This window comes from Equus quagga, chromosome 5, assembly GCF_021613505.1.
Source record: "Equus quagga isolate Etosha38 chromosome 5, UCLA_HA_Equagga_1.0, whole genome shotgun sequence".
In the NCBI taxonomy this organism is placed as follows: Eukaryota; Metazoa; Chordata; class Mammalia; order Perissodactyla; family Equidae; genus Equus; species Equus quagga.
This window is the reverse complement of record NC_060271.1, coordinates 44,153,411-44,173,016: the sequence shown is the minus strand read 5'-3', so window position 1 is coordinate 44,173,016 and position 19,606 is coordinate 44,153,411. Positions and strand designations below refer to the sequence as shown.

Genomic DNA, 19,606 nt, shown 5'->3' with positions numbered 1-19,606 from the left:
AACCTTTACCAAAACCACTTCCAACCTTGAAGGATAAAGAATCCTGACCACTGGGGCTGGCCCGGTGGCGCAGCTGTTAAGTTCGCACGTTCTGCTTTGGTGGCCTGGGGTTCACTGGTTCAGATCCCAGATGCGGACACAGCACCGCTTGGCACGCCATGCTGTGCTAGGCGTCCCACATATAAAGTAGAGGAAGATGGGCACAGATGTTAGCTCAGGGCCAGTCTTCCTCAGCAAAAAGAGGAGGATTGGCAGCAGTTAGCTCAAGGCTAATCTTCCTCAAAAAAAAAAAAAAATTGTGACCACCAGAGAGAAAACCAAGAATGGACTTCCATCGATTTTCCCAAAGGCTTCTGGGAGATGGTATCATCACCAGCCTCCTGTACCCTTAGAGAAAGTTTTAGATGCACAGAGTTCTCCATGTGTACAAGTTCAGGTCCAGCCACCCAAAGGCAAGAACACGGTTCCTCACAGGAGTTGCTCTGCTAGTGCTTCTTCCAAACAGCCTAGTTTCCAGCTCTGCCCACCGTGTATCTTCAGTCTCAGAGGAGACGTCAATTAGGACAAATCTAGCTTTAAAGAGGCCCTAGGAGAGGCTTCCTGGATTTGAGAACAATTTTTTCAGCATAAAACCATCCGATTAAAAAAAAATAAATGAGGGGTTCTTCAGTCCAAACTTTTATCTATTAAACCTTGATTACATTGAACAGACTAAGCACAATCTTTTAATACTGGACCCACGTGAATAGGACAGAACTTGGACAGCATCAAATGAGCAGGGATGAGAAAGACCACCGGGACTGTGGCCACCCTGCAGGTGGACCCCACTGTTGTGGTCTCCTGCGCCTGTCCACCGTCACTGGGCGAAGACCAAGGTGAGGACAGAGTCCGTCTCCACATCCTCTTATACTTGTGATCCTGCTGGCCAGCCTTCCTTCCTCCTGGGTACATTTTTTGGGCCCCAGTTTCCCTGTTTTTATCCAGATTTCCAACAACCAGGTCCTTGAAGAACTTTCTGAGGAACTGATCATATTCTCTCTGTCTTAATGGTGGACGAACTCTCTCTGCTGCTTTATCCCTCAGAAAATAAAACAGACAGCAAGTATGGTTAACCATACAGAAGCCTAGGGCAAAACTCTGGGCCATGTAGCTTTAAGAGACTTAAATTTACTCTAAACACATTCACGAGCTATACAGGAAACACCATTTGCTAGGTAAGCGCGCTGTTAACGACCACAAAACCCCATCAGATTGCTGAGGTCAAGCTGGAGACAGTCAAGCTTTCCAGTAGAAAGTTTCCTTCCCTATCGAAAACATCAGTATCAGTTTGTTTTCCGACAGCGTCTAGGTCTGGGGGGTAGTTTCTCTTCATCTGCTTTCTCAGTTTCTCTTGCTCCAATTTTCTCTGATGCTCCAGGAAGTTTAAAATTATAATCTGTTGTGATGTAAGGTATCGTCCCTTCGAGCCCACGCTGAAATGGAAACACAAAGAGAATGCATGGACACACTCCAAATCCAGCCAGGAGAGTCTGCAGCATTTTATTTCTTCCCCAGAAGACAGTGTTATTAAGGGCGAGTCTGAGTAAGGTCCTCTCACCCTTAAGACACTTGGTTCCCTTCCCTCAAGGGGCCCCACTAAAGCAACTGGCCCAGTTACAAAGGTGACCGCCTCCCTCCTGTCCAATTCAACTCAACAAACACATGGAACAGCACGAGAACAGGTGGGTGTGGGTGTGTGTTTCTCTCTCAAAGAAGTAAAACGAGCAAGAAAGGTAGGAACACCCACTGCCTCCCCAGGCCACTCAGAGGCCCTGCAGTTTGGCATTGAGGCCACATGGATGCCCTTGGCCAACATGACCTTCCCATGGGCGCACCTGAAGACTGTCCTCAGGAAGGGGTAATCCTGGGGCGGCCACCTCTGCCCTCCTCCCTGCTCTCTTCTCCTACAACTTACTCCTGGGATAAGGGCTCTGCTACAGGGCTCTTGACCACGAGTGATAGCAATTCATGGGAGTGGCCTTTGAGGCCACTCTGCCACTCCTCTTGCCTCATCCAGCCTCTACAACAAACCATTTTCCAAACAATAACCTGTTCTCGTGACTCTCACCCCAACTTCAGGTCCTCACTCTCTCTACTGAGGACACGGCCAGCTACCTCCAGGGCAGTCCCTGGGAGCAGTACTCACCTGGCTCTTGAAGACACACTGAGGAACAGAAACGGCTCCAACCAGCAGACAATTCACATTTCTTAGCTCTTCCGGGGGCACAGGAGTGAGGATGTGGTAAAGCCTCTTCTCCATGTCGATCCCCCTACAGATTCCTTGAAGACACACAGAACACACAAAATCATCCTTGTTGGGAGATATCAGATCTCCCCACCACTCAAAATTGAAGAAGGGCTTTTAAAACACGAGTTTTAGGGGCTGGCCCGTGGCCAAGTGGTTAAGTTCGCGCGCTCCACTGCAGTTGGCCCAGTGTTTCGTTGGTTCAAATCCTGGGCGCGGACATGGCACTGCTCATCAAACCACGTTGAGGCAGGGTCCCACATGCCACAACTAGAAGGACCCACAACAAAGAATACACAACTATGTACTCGGGGGCTTTGGGGAGAAAAGGAAAAAAATAAAATCTTAAAAAAAAAAAAATATGAGTTTTAATTTCAACTGTGTCCTGCTTTGAAAATACAAAGTGCCAAGAGATGGCATATTTGACGGTGAAGACTCTTGGTATACTTCTCCTCATTCAGCTGTGAGGAACCACAGAGGTCTACATGCCAAAGTCCTCGAATGTCTGAGCTGAGGCTGCACAGGCCAGGAGAAAACCCACTAGTGGGGAACACAAAGATGACTCGATCTGTCCCCACCACCAATTCCTTCCTTATGGTCTCTATGAAGTGTCAGTCTTCTATAAATCAGAAACGTGCATTTAATTATTTAAGAATTTTGCTAATTTTAGGTTACGTAGGTCCAGCACCCTTTCAGAAATATACACTGGCATTTATTGACCTCAGGGAACCAGAGGAACAATCATGTGTGGTAGGCTTGGCAAAAGACGCAGGAACCCAAACCAGATGGGCACTGAGAGGCCTCTGGACCTGTGTGATGGAAGTGCCAGGACGTGACATAATCATGTTTGTGCTCAGATCACTCCTGACTCTGGGGAGTCCAGTCAAGAAGCTTTTCTGGTAGTCTACTGCAGAAATGCTGCTGGCTCAGACTGGCATGGAGATGAGATGGAGGACTCCAACATATTTTGAAAACAGAAGCTACCAGACCTGCTAGTGGGTTGGATGTGGTGAATGAAGGTGAGGGGGTGCCAATGAGGACTCAGGGGTCTGGCCCGAACACCAGAGTGACTCTCTGAAGGAGCATTCATAGGCCCGGGAACAGGAGATGGCACTGGGGCGGAGGAGGAGATTCGGGGAGAACATCGGGGGGGTGGATGGACCCATCAGGACCCCGGTTTTGGACCTAAGTCTCAGAGGCCAGGGAGACATCAAGAGAAGTGCACTGGTAACAAGGGCTTTGAACTCAGACGGATGGTTGGGCTGGAGAGGTCCTATGGGAAGTCACCCTGAAGATGGATTCAGAGCCCCATCAGGGGGTAAATGGCCTAGAGAAAACATGTCAAGTGAGAAGGCAGCTGTGACCAGGCCCTTAGGAATCCTAGATTTAGAGGAGCTGGGAGGAAAAGCAGAGAAAGGACTGCTTCCTCCTTGTCTTCTGAGGCCCACTGTATACAAGACAGGGATGTTCTCCGACCACTCCAGGCTAGACACAGTTACAAGGTCAAGACTAGCCATCTACAGTTGAAGAAGTGGATCAATTCAGTAGGTTTATAGACATGTTTTATTCTCAAGACTCACCAAATCCCAAGCAATCACAGATTGGAGTCTGGGCAAGTAGGATGGGTCCATTTGCATAACCTCTGACATCATCCAGGATCTTGCAAAGACCAACCCAGCTGGCATTCACAGCATACAATATATGGGTAGGAGCGACATCAGCGTGAATAATCCGGAGTGCAACTGCATTGAAGGGGACCTGGAAAATAAATTTGCATCTCTCTCTATTAATTCTACTTGAAAGACTACTTTCAATTTTCACAAGTTGACTAGCCAGCTACATAAAGTTATGTCCACCAAACTGCCTTCCAAAAAGTAACTAAACTGAACAGAAACACTAACCAGCACTTGCGTGGTTCATGTTTCACTGCTTTAACACAGAGAACCTAAGAAATGGACGCAAAGCTTCTGTATACCAGCAACACTTCCTAGAAAACTAAACCGAATGCCTGGAGCTTTCTTGTTTGAAGAGACACGTAAGACGCAGGTTTAGAGACATCCTAAACAAAGCTGAGGGAGACTGCGAAAATCCCATTCACTGAGAGGTTTCTTAATGTAAGAAAGTGAAAATCCATCCAGTGAGAAAAGGCCTCCCCTCGTTCCCTAACACAACAGACCGAGTTCAGGAAAGTGGATCGCATTCCTGCGGGAAGATAAATAACTACCTTTAACATGTAACTTTCAGTAATTCTAAACTTTTAAAGTTGAAAAGTATTTTGTTATACCTATTATTTAGATTTCGAAAGTAAATTCGAAATAAAAGGCAGTTTTAACTTCTGGCAGATAAGTTGTGAGTTCAGTTATAGGGCATCTCCAAGTGAGTAAATTGGAGTAAATCAACCAAAGTCCACTAAACAAGCTGTCTCAGAGGCCCCAGCGGAGATGACTCAGAAGCCTGGAGTCAACCTCACCATCAGGCTTGGGAGACATGTCCTCACCATCCAAGCCACTGCTCCTGCCTGTGTGACTTCAGGCCAGTGTCTCCACCTGACTGTGCCCAGTTTTCTAAGCTGTAAACAGGGAGATAACAGCATCTCCCTCACAGAGCTGCCACGAAGTCACTGGGCCATCCCACATAACGTGCTTTGCAGAGCGCCTGGCACAGAGAACGTGCTCAACACTGGAGAGACCACACAGCAGAGGGTGGACACTCAGGGCTCTAGAGTCAGGCTGCCTGGGCTCCAGTTCCAGCCCAAACTTCTACTGTACCACTTTGGGCAAGCTAACTCAGCGTGCCCAGCCTCGGCTCTATCATCTGTAAAACAGGGATAATAACAGGGCCACTATGAGTAGAGCTTAGAACAGAGCACAGCACAGAGTAAACGTTTAAGAAATGCTACCTGTTGCTATTTTACTCTTTCATCATCCAGAATCCTAATATTATGGTGGTTTCTTCCCAAAATAATTCTTAAGAACTTTGATCCCAAGATGCAAATACTCTGGTGCTAGAATCTACTTTTGACAATAACATGAAACACTTTAAGAGAGCTCTCCGGGTGCCAGACACCACTGTGAACACTCGTCGAGTCCACACAACCATTCCACAAGGTCTGGACTGCCTCTGTCCTACAGATGAGAAACTCAGTCGCACACGGCTAGTCAGCCGAAGTGCTGGAGCTAGACTGCCTGGGTCTAATCCCAGAGCCACCTTTGGGTACACCATTCTTAGCCAGCATGGAACCAGAGTTGTGCCCAGCACAGTGGTTCAGAGCATGAGCTCTGGAGCTGGCTGCCTGGGTCTGACGCCAGTCCTGCCGCTTCCGCTGGATCACTCAGCCTCCAGTCCGTAAACAGGGCTAGTTACAGACCCTACCCCTCAGAGTTACTCTGAGGGTCCAACGAGTGAGGAGTTATAAAGTGGTGAGAAGAGCGCGTGGCACGAAGGAAGTTACAGAAGCACTTGTGAAACGAACAAAGACAGTCCCCCTACACGTTCAGGTTACCTGGTAGGGTGTCAGGCTATGTAAGGGAGAAAGTGGTTTTGGCACCGGGGGCTGCAGCTGGCCAAGGTAACCTAACACCGCCAAATCCCGAAGAACTTTGTTATGCGAGTCTCTGAAAAGCAGATCAGAACGAGGTAAGTAGCAATTTAACTCTACAGGTCTACCTCCCACTCAGGAACATAGGACGTCTGTCATTACGTGGGTTATTTTTACACAGAGCTTGTTTCCACCTTAAGATCTGCAGACCCCGCCCTTCCACAAACCCAGTGGGAAAACAGGAGGCAGAAAGACTCTCCTTCAAGCGAAAGCTCCTGGCAACCAGAACTGGAGGCCACTTCTGGATATTTCTATTGGGAAAGTAACAGTTCAGAAAATAACTGGTTCTCCGTAAATATATAACTGTGACAGAGATTTGAAAACTTTCTCAGGACTTATTCATTTTAAGGAATTCAGGACAGAAGGCCTTGTTAAACTGAAGAAAACTTAATTCTCCAGCCATGATGGTCTATTTACCTATTTCTTGGAGTTTTTCGAAATGTAAAGTCTGACTGAACACACATCAATTTATGTCCAGTAAACACAACTGGACTCTCCTTCTCCTCGTCAACAAAGTCCAAATTCTCTGTAAATTCTGGCAGGTGAAAACCTCTGTTTCTGATTTTGGACTTGCTTTTTGTGTACAAGCCATCCATGTCATCGACGTAGTCGGGGGTGAGGTTTGGCATGTATTTACTTCGGCCAGAACTGAACTGAACGACGTGGCTGGGAGACAGTAATCGGATCAGATCAATGAGAAGCAAAAGCCCGTTGTCTGTGAAGAAGGAGATGACATTAGCAGTCAGTGCACCAAAAAACACCACCACATTCCAACGAGAAACTGTGCTTACAGACTTACTCTTAGACACAGAAATGAGCAATAAGAAGACCCTCCTAAAAACTGGGCTTCAGCACTAACGTTTGAAAGCCAAAAGCTAATTCACACTGCCTGTCCCTTCCTGCCTCCACGGCTTACCTGACACCCAGCCCATTGTGTTGATGATAAGAGGAGACTCTCTCTTGTAGGAGCTGAACACATACTTTACCATCTCAATATAATTCTCACAGTTGTTTTTACAAGAAATTTTCCCATAATACACCATTTTCTGCGGTGTCCTCTGGTGGGTGAAAGGTGGCCCTAAGAAGATAAAGACGAGAGTAATCAATCCACAACTACTTGAAAGGTGGCAAGGGTTTTGCTTCCGCCATCATCACTGACAAAGATCCTTAGAAAATCTGAGACCAACCTACCATGAGGAATAGCTGTACTCCCATTTCCGGAAATCTAAGCTTCTAACTTAATCCAAAACATGCTCACTTTTACATGAACAGTAACCCCAATTATGTCCTAATATAGCCATTCATTCAGCAAACACTCACTGAGCACCTGCCACGTGCTGGGCATTCTTCTAAATACTTAGGACACATCTGTGAACAAGATAAACAACCCCATCCTTGCAGAGGCTTACATTCTAATAACAACAGCAATCCTCTGTTGGAATACAGCACTTACTATGCCCTGGGTACGTAACATACAGCCTCTAATTTTCATAAAAACAGTATGAGTCAGGCACTATTATCATCCCCATTTTTACAGACAAGAAAATTGAGAAAGAGACTAACTTGACCAAAGTAACAGAGCTAGGTTATCAGCTGGGCTTGAACTCAGGTGTCCCAGCTCCAGAGCTGACACTCCCTAATCACACCACCAGTCTGTCCAGCTTAAGCCACTTCCAGTCTCCCCTGGTCGGCAGGCAGGTGAACAGGACCATGTGGCAACACAGTGAGCAGGGCAAAGGCCTTGGTCAACGTGGCTGATGCAAGGCTAACCGGGACAGCCCACAGGTGAGAGAGGGGCTGCACAGTGGAGGGAGTGAACGAATACAAAGGGACTGAGCAAACATGTAAACATACCGAGAATAACTGTAGCCAGGGTTCTTACATCAGAGAAGGACCTTATAAACAGAAAAGAAGGAAGACTAACTAGAGTGAACCCTGGGTGTCAGTTTGGAATTGGAACAATTGGTGCAAATCCATGGCTCTTAAAAAACAGAAAAGATTTACAAAGAGATATAGATGTATGAGTGTGTGCATATGCATATAAATACACATATGTACATACATATATGGCAAGTGTGGGTTTAAACATACATATATTCCTTATATCTGTCCCCTGAGGGGATGTGTCCACTGAGGGCACCTGGAAGCAACGACACCCCAGAAGAAAATAGCACGTCTAGTTATAGTTGGAAGGAAAAACCCTGGCAAACACTACCTTAACCAAGCGAGCAAAGCCAACATCCTGGTGACAGGACCAGTGACAGCACGTTGATACGATGCACTGAGCACACAGCATCACTTCTAAATCTAATCATGAGGGACATTCCACAAATGCACTCTTCAACGCTGTCAAGGTCATAAAAGATAAGAAAATCTGTTCCAGATTGAAGGAGATTAAAGATTTACAAGTATACCCTGGGTCTATACAAATGACTGGGACAATGGACAAAACTGGAGTAACGGTACTGTAGCAATGTTACTATCCTGATTTTGGTGGTTGTGTTACATATGTATGTACATATGTAACAGAGTGTCCTTGTTTTCAGAAACATCTACGGAGGGGCCAGCCCAGTGGCGCAGCAGTTAAGTGCGCACATTCTGCGTCGGCAGCCCCGGGTTCGCTGGATCAATCCCAGGTGTGAACATGGCACCACTTGGCAAGCCATGCTGTGGTAGGCATCCCACATATAAAAAACAGAGGAAGATGGGCATGGATGTTGGCTCAGGGCCAGTCTTCCTCAGCAAAAAGAGGATTGGCAGCAGGTGTTAGCTCAGGGCTAATCTTCCTCAAAAAAAAAAAAAAGAAAGAAAAACCTACTGAAACATTAAGGGGTAAAAAAGGAAAAGAAAATCAAATGGACTAGAGAAAATGTAAAAGAAAAAAAAAGAGGAACAATGAATCCAGCCAAAGAGCTATGCCTAAACAACTATTTTTGATACACTTGTTAAAATACTGTAAATGTTTTAAGAATTCTTATTGACAAAAAGTCTGTTAAATCTCTAACATATCTAGCAACCTAATATGATACCATCTGCTTCTTTTAAAAGTTAACTAGGGGTCAGCCCCGAGGCCGAGTAGTTAAGTTCATGCACTCTGCTTCGGCGCCCCAGGGTTTCGCCGGTTGGAATCCTGGGCGCGGACACGGCACTGCTCATGAGGCCATGCTGAGGAGGCATCCCACATGTCACAACTAGAAGGACCCACAACTAAAAATACACAACTGTGTACCGGGGGCCTCTGGGGAGAAAAAGGAAAAATTAAATCTTTAAAAAAAAAAAACGTCAACTAGGGCTCAGCCCAGTGGCCTAATGGTTAAGTGTGGCGTGCTCCACGTCAGCAGCCCAGGGTCAGTTCCTGGGCACGGGTCTACACCAATTGTCAGTGGCCATGCTGTGGTGGTGATCCACATACAAAACAGAGGAAGACTGGCAACAGATGTTAGCTCAGGGTGAATCTTCCTCTAGCAAAAAGAGGAAGATTGGCGACAGATATTAGCTCTAGGTGAATCTTCCTTGGGAAAACAAAAGTCAAATGAACAATCACACGATTATGTCGACAGACAAAGAAAAAGTATTTGACAAAATCCAACATCCTTTCATGATAAAAGCATTCAACAAACTAGGAACAGAAGGCAACTTCTTCAACCTGACAAAGGGAAACTATGAAAAACCCACAACTCACATCATACTTAATGGCGAAAGACTGGATGCATTCCCTCTTAAGATCAAGAACAAGAAAAGGATGTTTCCTTCTATTCAACATTGTGCTAGAGGTTCTAGCCAGAGCTATTAGACAAAAAAGAAATAAAAGGCATCCAAACTGCAAAGGAATTCACAGATGACATGATCTTATACATAGAAAATCCCAAAGAATTCACAAGACAGCTACTAGAGCTAATAAGGGAATTCAGCAAATTGCAGGTCACAACTTCAACATGCAAAAATCAGTATGTCTATAAACCAGCAATGAACAATCTGAAAGGAAAGTAGGAAAGCAGCTCCACTTACAACAGCTAAAAGAATTAAATCTTTAGGAATAAATCTTTTTTTCTTTCTGCTTTTTTTTGGTGAGGAAGATTGGCCCTGAGCTAACATCTGTTGACAATCTTCCTCTTTTTATTTTTCCCTCCCCAAAGCACCAGTACATAGTTGTATATCCTAGTCGTAGGTCCTTCTAGTTCTTCTATGTGGGATGCCACCACAACATGGCTGGATGAGCGATATGTAGGTCTGCACCCAGGATCCGAACTGGCAAAACTCAGGCCACCAAAGCAGAGTGCGCGAACTTAACCACTACACCACCGGGCTGGCCTCTTTAGGAATAAATCTAACCAAGGACGTGAAATACTTATATGCTGAAAACCACAAAATATTGCTGAAAGAAATTAAAGACAACCTGAAAAAATGGAGAGACATCCCTTGCTCATGGCTAGGAAGACTTGACATTGTTAAGATGTCAGTACTACCCAAAGCAATCTACAGATTCAACACAATCCCTATCAAAATTCTAACAGCCTTTTTCAAAGAAATGGAAAAGCCAATCCTCAGATTCACATGGAATTGCAAGGGGGTCCCCAAAGGCCAAAACAATCTTGAAAAAGAATAAAGTTGGAGGACTCAAATTTCCCAACTTTCAACTTACTATAAGCTACAGAAATTAAAAGAGTATGGTAATTGCTTAAGGACAGATACACAGATCAATGGAATAGAATAGAATACAATATATGGTCAAACGATTTTTGATAAGTGTGCCAAGACCACTCCCCGAGGAAAGGACAGTCTTCTCAACAAATAGTGATTTGAAAACTGGATTTATTGTTGGTAGCGTCATAGAGTCGATTCTGACTCCAGGCAACACTGCACATGGCAAAGCGGAACGCTGTCCAGTCTTTTTGTGCCATCCTCTCCCCTTCCTACATATATCCCACAGTGCTCCACTGCTATTCACAGGGTTTTCATGGTCAATTTTTTTCAGATGTGGGTGGCCAGGTCCTTCTTCTTAGTCTGTCTGGTCTGGCAGCTCCACTGAAACTGTCCACCATGGGTGACTGCTAGCTTTTGAAATCCCAGTGCCATAGCTTTCAGCATCCCAGCAACATGCAGCCACCACAGTATGACAACTGACAGACAGCTGGTGTGGTTCCCTGACAAGCAAACAACCCCGGGCTGCAGCAGTGAGAACGCTGAATCTTAACCACTAGACCCCCAGGGCTGGCTGGAAAACTGGATATCCATATGCAAAAGAATAAAGTTGGACCCTCTCCTTATATCATATACAAAAATTAACTCAAAATGAATCAAAGACCTACATGTAAGAGCTAAAACTTATAAAACTCTTAGAAGAAAACATTACAGAAAATCTCTGTGACAATGGATTTGATGGCAACTACATGGATATGACATCAAAAGCACAGGCAACAAAAGAAAAAATAGATAAACTGGGCTTCATAAAAATTAAGAACTTTTGTGCATCAAAGGATACTATCAAGAAAATGGAACAATAATCTATAGAATGGGAGAAAATATTTGCAAATCACATATCTCATAAGGGATTAACATTCAGAATATACAAAAAACTCCTAAAACTCAACAAAACAACCCAACTCAAAAATAGGCAAAGGACTCGAATAGACATTTCTCCAAAGAAGATATACAAATGGCTAATAAACACATGAAAAGATGCTCATCATCATTAATGGAAATCAAAATCAAAATGAGCTATCACTTCGCATCTAACAGGATGGCTATACTCAAAACAATAAGCAGGGGCCGGCCTAGTGGCACAGCAGAATTAAGTGGGCATGACCCACTTTGGCGGCCCGGGGTTTGCCGGTTTGGATCCCAGGTGCAGACATGGCACCGCTCATCAAGCCATGCTGTGGTAGGCGTCCCACATATAAAGTAGAGGAAGATGGGCACAGATGTTAGCTCAGGGCCAGTCTCCCCCAGAAAAAAGAGGAGGATTGGCGGCAGTTGTTAACTCAGGGCTAATCTTCCTCAAAAACAACAACAACAACAACAAAAAACCCCCCCAATAAGTAGTGGTGAAGATGTGGCGAAATTAGAACAATTGAGCACTGCTGATAGGAATGTAAAATGGTGCAGCTACTGTGAAAAACAGTTTGGCAGTTTCTCAAAAAGTTAAACATGGAACTACCACATGACCCAGCAACTCCACTCCTAGGTATATATCCCAAAGAACTGAAAGCAGGGTCTTGAACAGAGACTTGTATAGCAATGTTCACAGCAGCCCTATTCACAACACCTCAAAGGTGGAAACAATCCAGGTGTCCGTCAACAGCTGAATGGATAAACAAAATGTGATATATACATACCATGGAATAATCTTCAGCCATAAAAAGTAACTAAATTTCGATATATGCTAGAATATGGACAGACCTAAAAACTATTACGCTTAGTGAAAAAAGCTAGATGTGGAATTACAAATACTGTATGATTTCACTTATATGAAGTACCTAGAACAGGCAAATTCACAGAGACAGAAAGTAGTAAACAGCAGTTACAAGGGTCTGGAGGGAGAGTTGGAAGGGGGAGTTACTGTTTAAGGGGTATAGCATTTCAGTTTGGGATGATGAAAAACATCCCAAATTGATATTGACAGTGGTGATAGTTACACACACTATTCGAATGTTCTTAATGCCACTGAATGTACACATATGAATGGTTAAATATCATGTTATGCAAATTTCACCATTAAAAAAAAGCAATATGAGATTCTGAACCAGAGAAAGGACACAGTAGGAAGACTGGTGAATTCTGAATAAAATCTATAGACTGTTAATAGTATTAAATCAATGTTAATTTCCTGGTTTAGAGCATTGTATAGGGTTATAGAAGACGTTAATAGTAGAGGAAGATGTTTCTTATTTACATAAAACAAAATGGATAGTAGTTCCATTTACTAAAACGGAACCCTGGAGAAGTAGCAGTTTGGGGTTTTTTGGAGGCTTGAGGAAGCTATGGGAAGACCATGAGTTCGGTAGGCAGATGTTCACTTTTTATATCTTATACTTTTATATTCTTTGAGTTTTTAATAAGCATTCACTGTGTTTTACAAAACCAAGACATTTAAGAAATGTATATCACGTACCTAGAACTGGTTCTGTAATATTAAGTAAAGAAATACAACCCGGAGGAGTAAATTCCGTCTGTCCCAGATCACATTCCAAATAGTCAACGCAGGAAATACTGAAAATTTAACAGAAAGAAAGTCTTAACCAGCTTTACTATATCAAAAGAATAAACCAGATCTTCAAGATTTTATGAGATCCACAGGCCTAATTAGGGGGAATGCTCCAAAGATGATGACCAATATAAAAAGAACAACGTAAAGAGAAAATGTGATACAGGCATGGCCACAGTGCCCGTTCATAATACGGATACAACTCTGTCTTTCTTAAAATTTTATCTTTAAAGTGTAACAGAATTTACCCCTAATCTGAATCTCTGGATTTGGACAAACCAAGTGACTCCTCTCAAAAGCTCACAGATAGGCAGTCAGTACACCCCGAGAGCATCGTCACCTGACTCCAAAACACAGCATGACAGAGAAGGGCACCACTCAGCTGAGCAGCTGTATATAACCCGTATATATAAGATAGCTGTAGATATAAAGCTGTATATATAAGAGTTGTACATAATCTCTACTTAGAAGTCAAGATGCATTTGCATCGGATTCATAAATCAAAAACACAACTTCATGTCAAAAATCTAGCAATATGTCAAAACTGGAATAAAAATACTCTTACCTATTTAACAACTGGTTGATCAGGGATCTATTAAATGTTGATTTTCCAACGTCCTGAGCTCCACAAACCAGAATGATAGGGCAGCCATCTACTTCTTCTGGAGGTGAAACAAACATTGACCCGTAGAATTAGCCATCTTCTTTAGGCCTCTGATCATAAACAGTCATCCTCTGAGGCTTTGGCAGATAAACGCTGGAATTTATCAATGTCACTCACCACAAGAAACGCTGACTAACTCTTCCATGGCTGAAAGGGCACTCTCAGTTAAACGAAGGCCGTTTTTCTTTTTCTCTCTTTTAATGCCAACAGACCTCAAGGCGAAATATTCAGAGTTAATCTGGAAAGTCGGACTCTGAAATTAACAATTTAAACTTTAAGAAAAGGTGAAAACAAATGTACCTTTTTTAATTCAGTTCTAAATTAATAAGACTCATACAGCTGTGAGCTACAAAAGTTAAATTTGATCCCTCCCTTTCTCTCACTTCCCAAATCCAACCCTTCAGTAACTCCTGTCAACTCTACTCCTAAAGTTATCCGTGGCTCTGTTTTCATAGCTTACTCTTACATCCAAGCTGATACCACCTCTGCAGGAGACTCCAGAAAAAAAATGCATGTAAATTTAATGTGTGAAATTTAGAAGTGATTACCAAAAGAAAAATTCAATAGCAGACCACAGCTGTAGAATAGGTTGGTGATTTAGAATAAAATCAAGACAATCTCCAAAACATAAAGCAAAAAGACAAAAAATACACACAGGCAGCTGAAAAGATGTAGAAGACAGTTCTAGCAAGTCCCACTGCGTTCTAACTGAAGTACCAGGAAACCACAGGAAAGCAACCCAAGGAATGTAAGAGCTCGATCCTGGCTGAAGCAGATGGGGCTCAGATGGAGTGAGGCCACAGTGTCCAAGAGGCTCCAGGAAGAGACCCACCCACGAACGCATCCTCGTGCAATTCATCAACTCGGAAGATAAAGACATCATAAAAGGAACAAGAGTCAGCCTGGTGTGAAATTTCCTATCAGCTGCTCTGGATTCTAGACAACAATGGAGCAAGGCCTTCGAGGTTTTCAGGAAAACTTCTCTGAACCTACAAGTCTACACTCTGCTCAGCTATCAATCACTGAGGGCAAAATATCTTATAAAATGAGATGATCTAAAGTTTACTCTCTGCCTTATATAAAAATCCAGAATGTATTACATATAAGTAGGGCAAGGGAAGTTATCCAAGAAAGAGCAAAAGGAATATAAACAGTAGTGGTTAAGTCCCAGAAAAAAAAACATGAGGGGCCAGCCAGTGGCACAGTGGTTAAGTTCGCACGTTCCGCTTCTGGGCGGTCCAGGATTCACCAGTTCAGATCCCGGGTGCGGACACGGCACCGCTTGGCAAAAGCCATGCTGTGGCAGGCCTCCCACATATAAAGTAGAGGAAGATGGGCATGGATGTTAGCTCAGGGCCAGTCTTCCTCAGCAAAAAGAGGAGGATTGGCAGTAGTTAGCTCAGGGCTGATCTTCCTTAAAAAAAAAACAAGTGTGTCTGATCACTGCATTTGCAACATTCACTTTTAACTACTAACGGTTTGGTAACATGGGATTTCCATTTCCTTCTCTACAGCCCTGACCTAGTTACTAGATTCTGCACTAGATTAAACTTAGGTAACCACAATAGTTCATTCATTGTCCCACCCTCATTTCATTTCTTTTCCTCTCACTTCAAACCTCCAACACCTACCTACTACCTACGCCCCCCTCAGTGACGACCGTGATCCATTTCTCAGAGTAACAGGAAACAATCAAGAGAACTTCTACTTGTCTCTGGCCCTATCCTGGGCATTTCCTCCAGGTATTCTGAATGAACTGCTCCCAAGGCCAACGCCTCCACGCAGAGACCAGAACCAGAAGCCCTCCCTCGAGGTCAACTCACTCACACACTTGGAGCTGTCCTCACCTCTCTCTACTGCATCAGGGCTCTCTCCTCTGGATCATTCCCACATGCTGTGTTCAAACATGCTGTTTTTTTAGCCATCTTAACAAAAAACAAAACTCTCTGACCACACTTAGTCCTCCAACTACTGTGTCATTTCTTTCCTTTCCTTTACAGCTAAACTCCACAAAAGCCCTTGTGCTCCTTCTTCCCAGGCTCCTGACGCCACTCCAGTCAGGCCATCCTCCTTGGCAGTCGACTGACACGACTCTCACCCAGACCACGCTCCTACTTCCAGAGTTCCTTTCTAGGCCTCATCTCAGCCCCAGGAGCATCTGACACAGCTGTTTACTTCCATGTCCTTTAAGGACGGGCTGACCACACTCACTGGTCTTCCTCTAACGTCAACCGTCACTCTTCCGTCTCTGCCAGTCCCTCATCTAGCCCACTTCACACGAGTGCCGGGGGCTCAGTCCTTGAACCTTTTCACCTCTATCTGTATCAACTCCCTTGGTGTTATTATCTCATGCAGCCTTTGGAACCCTTTTCTGCTGAAAGATCCCAAATTTACATTTCTAACTTCTTCTCTGAACTCCAGACTCACATATTCAACTGCCCACTTGAGATCTCCAACTGAATGTGTAACAGACATCTCAGAGTTAATGTATCTAACTCGGCTCCTCCTACAGTGCCCTCATCTCAGTTAATAGCAAGTCCATGCACCAAGGTGGTTAAGCCAAAAAGCCTTGTTATTCCGCGTGGAGGCGTTGGCCTTGGGAGCAGTTCATTCAGAATACCTGGAGGAAATGCCCAGGATAGGGCCAGAGACAAGTAGAAGTTCTCTTGATTGTTATTCCTTGATTGTTCCTCACACCTCACATCTAGTTTGTCCAATAATCCTGCAGATTAGACTCAATTTATGGCTCATGGGAGACAATTATGGTAATAGACCTTGGCTTTAGGAAATTAATAAGATGGCCAGCAAAAATTTGAAGGTGCAAAAGAGAGAGGAAAAACTGTAAATACACCGAAATTACTCATTCACAGCTTAAAGAAAATTTATACTGTCTCATGTTAAGTAAATCAAGATATAATCATTTAAAAATGCCAAAAGGCATTTAACTAACCACAATATGAAATGACAGCTTTCACTGGGGAATGAAACTAAGGGGAGGAGAAGAGACTTTTTCATGCTTTATCTTTCTATGCTATTTTTTACTGTACACACGTTACATCTGTAAGACCTACAGCACAACATGACAGACAGACTGATCTCCCAAGGGAGGATCCTACATAATCATTTGATAAGACTATTTTGGTGAAAGTGATTAGCAAAACTCTGAATGAAAACTGGTTCTACCTCTTGTACAAAAACGTAAGATAAACCTGGATGGCTGATTATGAAGTTTACAGTGGAGGTTTTCAGATGTTCTAGCATCACAATGGAACACAGAGGAGAAAAATTCTTCATCAACCAACATCTGTCATCTGTAAAGAAAAATAAACTACCTTAGAAATAACAACTCCATTAAATTCTATGCCCTTTAGGACTACCATCTCCTCGGCTAAGTTGCAAACTTTTTGAGAGTAGGAATTATGTTTGAGAGCCTTTTTCAGGAGGCCATACTGCATAACAGGAACACACCAGGATGGAGAAATGAATCCAGGTTTGCTACACACTAGCTGTGTGGCCCTGGGCAACTTTTCTCATCTGTAAAATGGTGAAAACAGTAGTTTCAATCTTGTGTGTGTTTAAACAAACATAGTAAAGTGTGCAACGTCTACGTTGTAGTAAGCATCTAAAAATTATAAGCCTTATTAGAGTGAGCTCTCGGTCAGTTACCCAGTTCTTTTCATTACCCTTGTTAAGATGAGGTTTGAGCAAAATTCGGGCTTCCCTTTTCATCTCTTTCTTGTTTTTCTCAGACACTGAGTAATGAACTGCAGTGATAGCCAGGCGAGTGTGGGTATAGGTAGAGAAGACATCTTGGGCAGGCTGGCCTTGGCTGATGGTGAAACCGAACACCTGCACCTGGCCATAGAGGCAGGTCACACGACAGATCCCGCTAAACGTAAAACCCTAGAAGGGAGAGAAAAAAGAAAGAGAGAATGTTACAGATTCTGTTACTAATGACTGAAATTTTCTAAAATCTTAATCACTACTCAGTTACGAAAAGATAGCTGGTTTCTAACTAACAGAATACATTGTACTAGGTGACCATCAGGTGATTGATGTTTTTAACCTAGGATCTATTGCATGACAGCTACAGAGACAGAACACTGACACATGAAGAACAGGCGGGTCCCATGACCTGGGCTCTGCTGTTCTCAGGGCTCCCTGTCCTTCCCAAGTCTCTCCTATCCCTGGTTTTCACTCGCCTCCTGCATTGGAGGGGGACCTCCCAGTCCGAGTGAAGAGCAGGAGCCGTGCAACCAGGCTGCCTGGGTTTGAATCCCAGCTCTGCCTGACCTAAGCTATATCTCAGTTTCTTCGTCTGTAAACATTCACAGCAACGACGGTATAGACGCCACAGACGCTGGCAGTATTAAACGGGTTCGTAAACCTAAAACACTTACAACCTGACATTTCTAAGCCCCCAGTAAACGAGACTTAATGTTATTACTACTAAAGGACCTTTCAGCTCTGAAGGCCTAGAAATCCCCTCAGCAGGGTCCTTGTTATCCTCGGCTCAGCATCCCCGACACGAGGAATGCGCCCAACTTGCGACCAGAGAACCGGCAGAAGGGACCACGGTCTCCCCCTAGCCTGCACCTCCCTTTGCCCACCGGGCCCCATACCACCCACCTGCTCGAGCGGCAGCAGCACCAGCGCGCGGCCCGGGCCGGCCGGTCGCACCGGCGGGATGGGGAGAGTCGCGAGGTAACTCGAGTCGGGGTCAGCTGCCGGGGCCGGGCTGGGGGTCGGGCTGGAGGCCGGGTTGGGGGCGGCGGTCTTGGGCCTCCGGGCCGCCGCTGCGCGCGACGCCAGGCAGCCGCCCTCCCGCCAGTCCGCGCCGGCCGCCTGGGTCTGCAGCAGCCGCCGCCGCAGACGCCTTCGGCCGCACCAGCGCAGGGCCCCGAGCCGGCGGCGGGGCCGGCGGCTGAGAATGAGCTGGGGCCGTGCCTTGCGGGCTCGCAGCCACGTGGAGCGGGAGGGACCCCGCCTGGGAAGCAGCGGCGAGTCCGCCATGCTGGTCGCCGGCGCCTGTCGCGCGAGAATCTCGCGAGATCCCGTCGCTCCGCCCCGCGGCCCGTCGAGCGGCCAAAAGGGAGCGGCCTGGGAGCTGCGGGCGCCCTCTGTCGGCGACCCCGGCAGCGCACCTGGGCCTTGGCTGGCCCCTCGGAGGCTCCAGCCCGCCAGGGGGCGCTCTGGGGGCGGCCGCCTCGGCGCCACCCCGCCGGCCGTCCCACTTAGGGTCACATTTACATTATGCAAAAGCCCCACTCCGGCCACCTCGAGAGGGAAAACCAGGTACCCGACCCGACAGCAGTGCCACCTCTCCGGAAATCCACCTGGTATTTTTCTTTCCTGCAGAAAAAGCTCTAGGATTGGCCGTTTAAACAAAACCGGTCTATTTGCGTACCATCTGTTTGCATGCATTTGTCTTTGGGCTGAAGGTAAACTAACGATGATTCACTCAGAATTTCAGTGTCAGAAAACTGAGAACTAGGGGGGAGATCAATTCAAAGCCAGGTCTCATTCGGTAAACTGAGGCCCAGGTAAAAGATTCTAAAACCCACAGCTCCCTGATAGCAACCCTCCACACCCTGTCCCTCAGGGCCCCCAGAGCAGCTGTGTCCCTGCCTTCCTATGACCCCCCCCAAAAAATGCCAGGGCTCCCTTCCTGAGCCAGGTGAAGCTACCGGCACCAGAGCAAGGACAGAACCCACAACCGTGCAGAGGAAGGGTCAGTGGGTTCTGCCCCGTTTGCATCCATGCCTTGACGCTGCCCAGTTCCTGAGTAGGACTGCCAGCCCGGAAGGCCAAGGCAAACAGCCCAGTTCCTACAACTGGGCTCTGGTCCCACCCCTT

The 19,606-nt window shown here is 45.4% G+C and overlaps 1 protein-coding gene across 1 annotated transcript; it reads right to left on the bottom strand.

The window, feature by feature from the left end:
• Window positions 1–201: 201 nt before the first annotated feature.
• Window positions 202–18,785, bottom strand: NOL9 (nucleolar protein 9). The gene is made up of 12 exons (XM_046663117.1): window positions 18,380–18,785; window positions 17,434–17,653; window positions 16,934–17,061; window positions 13,868–14,003; window positions 13,652–13,748; window positions 12,994–13,091; window positions 6,799–6,960; window positions 6,300–6,597; window positions 5,787–5,898; window positions 3,865–4,042; window positions 2,186–2,319; window positions 202–1,472 (listed from the first exon to the last, which is right to left on the bottom strand). The coding sequence occupies exons 1-12, from the start codon at window positions 18,761–18,763 to the stop codon at window positions 1,323–1,325; spliced, it is 2,097 nt and encodes a 698-aa protein (XP_046519073.1). The 5' UTR covers window positions 18,764–18,785; the 3' UTR covers window positions 202–1,322.
• Between the last annotated feature and the right edge of the window lie 821 nt (window positions 18,786–19,606).

What these genes read in the sequence shown, in the direction of transcription:
- NOL9 (XM_046663117.1), bottom strand. Translation starts at nt 18,763, where the DNA reads ATGGCGGACTCGCCGCTGCTTCCCAGGCGGGGTCCCTCCCGCTCCACG. An exon ending in ATCAACCAGTTGTTAAATAG is followed by an intron (nt 13,092 to 13,651) that starts GTAAGAGTATTT and finishes TTAAATTTTCAG; the next exon opens with TATTTCCTGCGTTGACTATT. An exon ending in CTGTGATTGCTTGGGATTTG is followed by an intron (nt 2,320 to 3,864) that starts GTGAGTCTTGAG and finishes TGTGTCTTCAAG; the next exon opens with GAATCTGTAGGGGGATCGAC.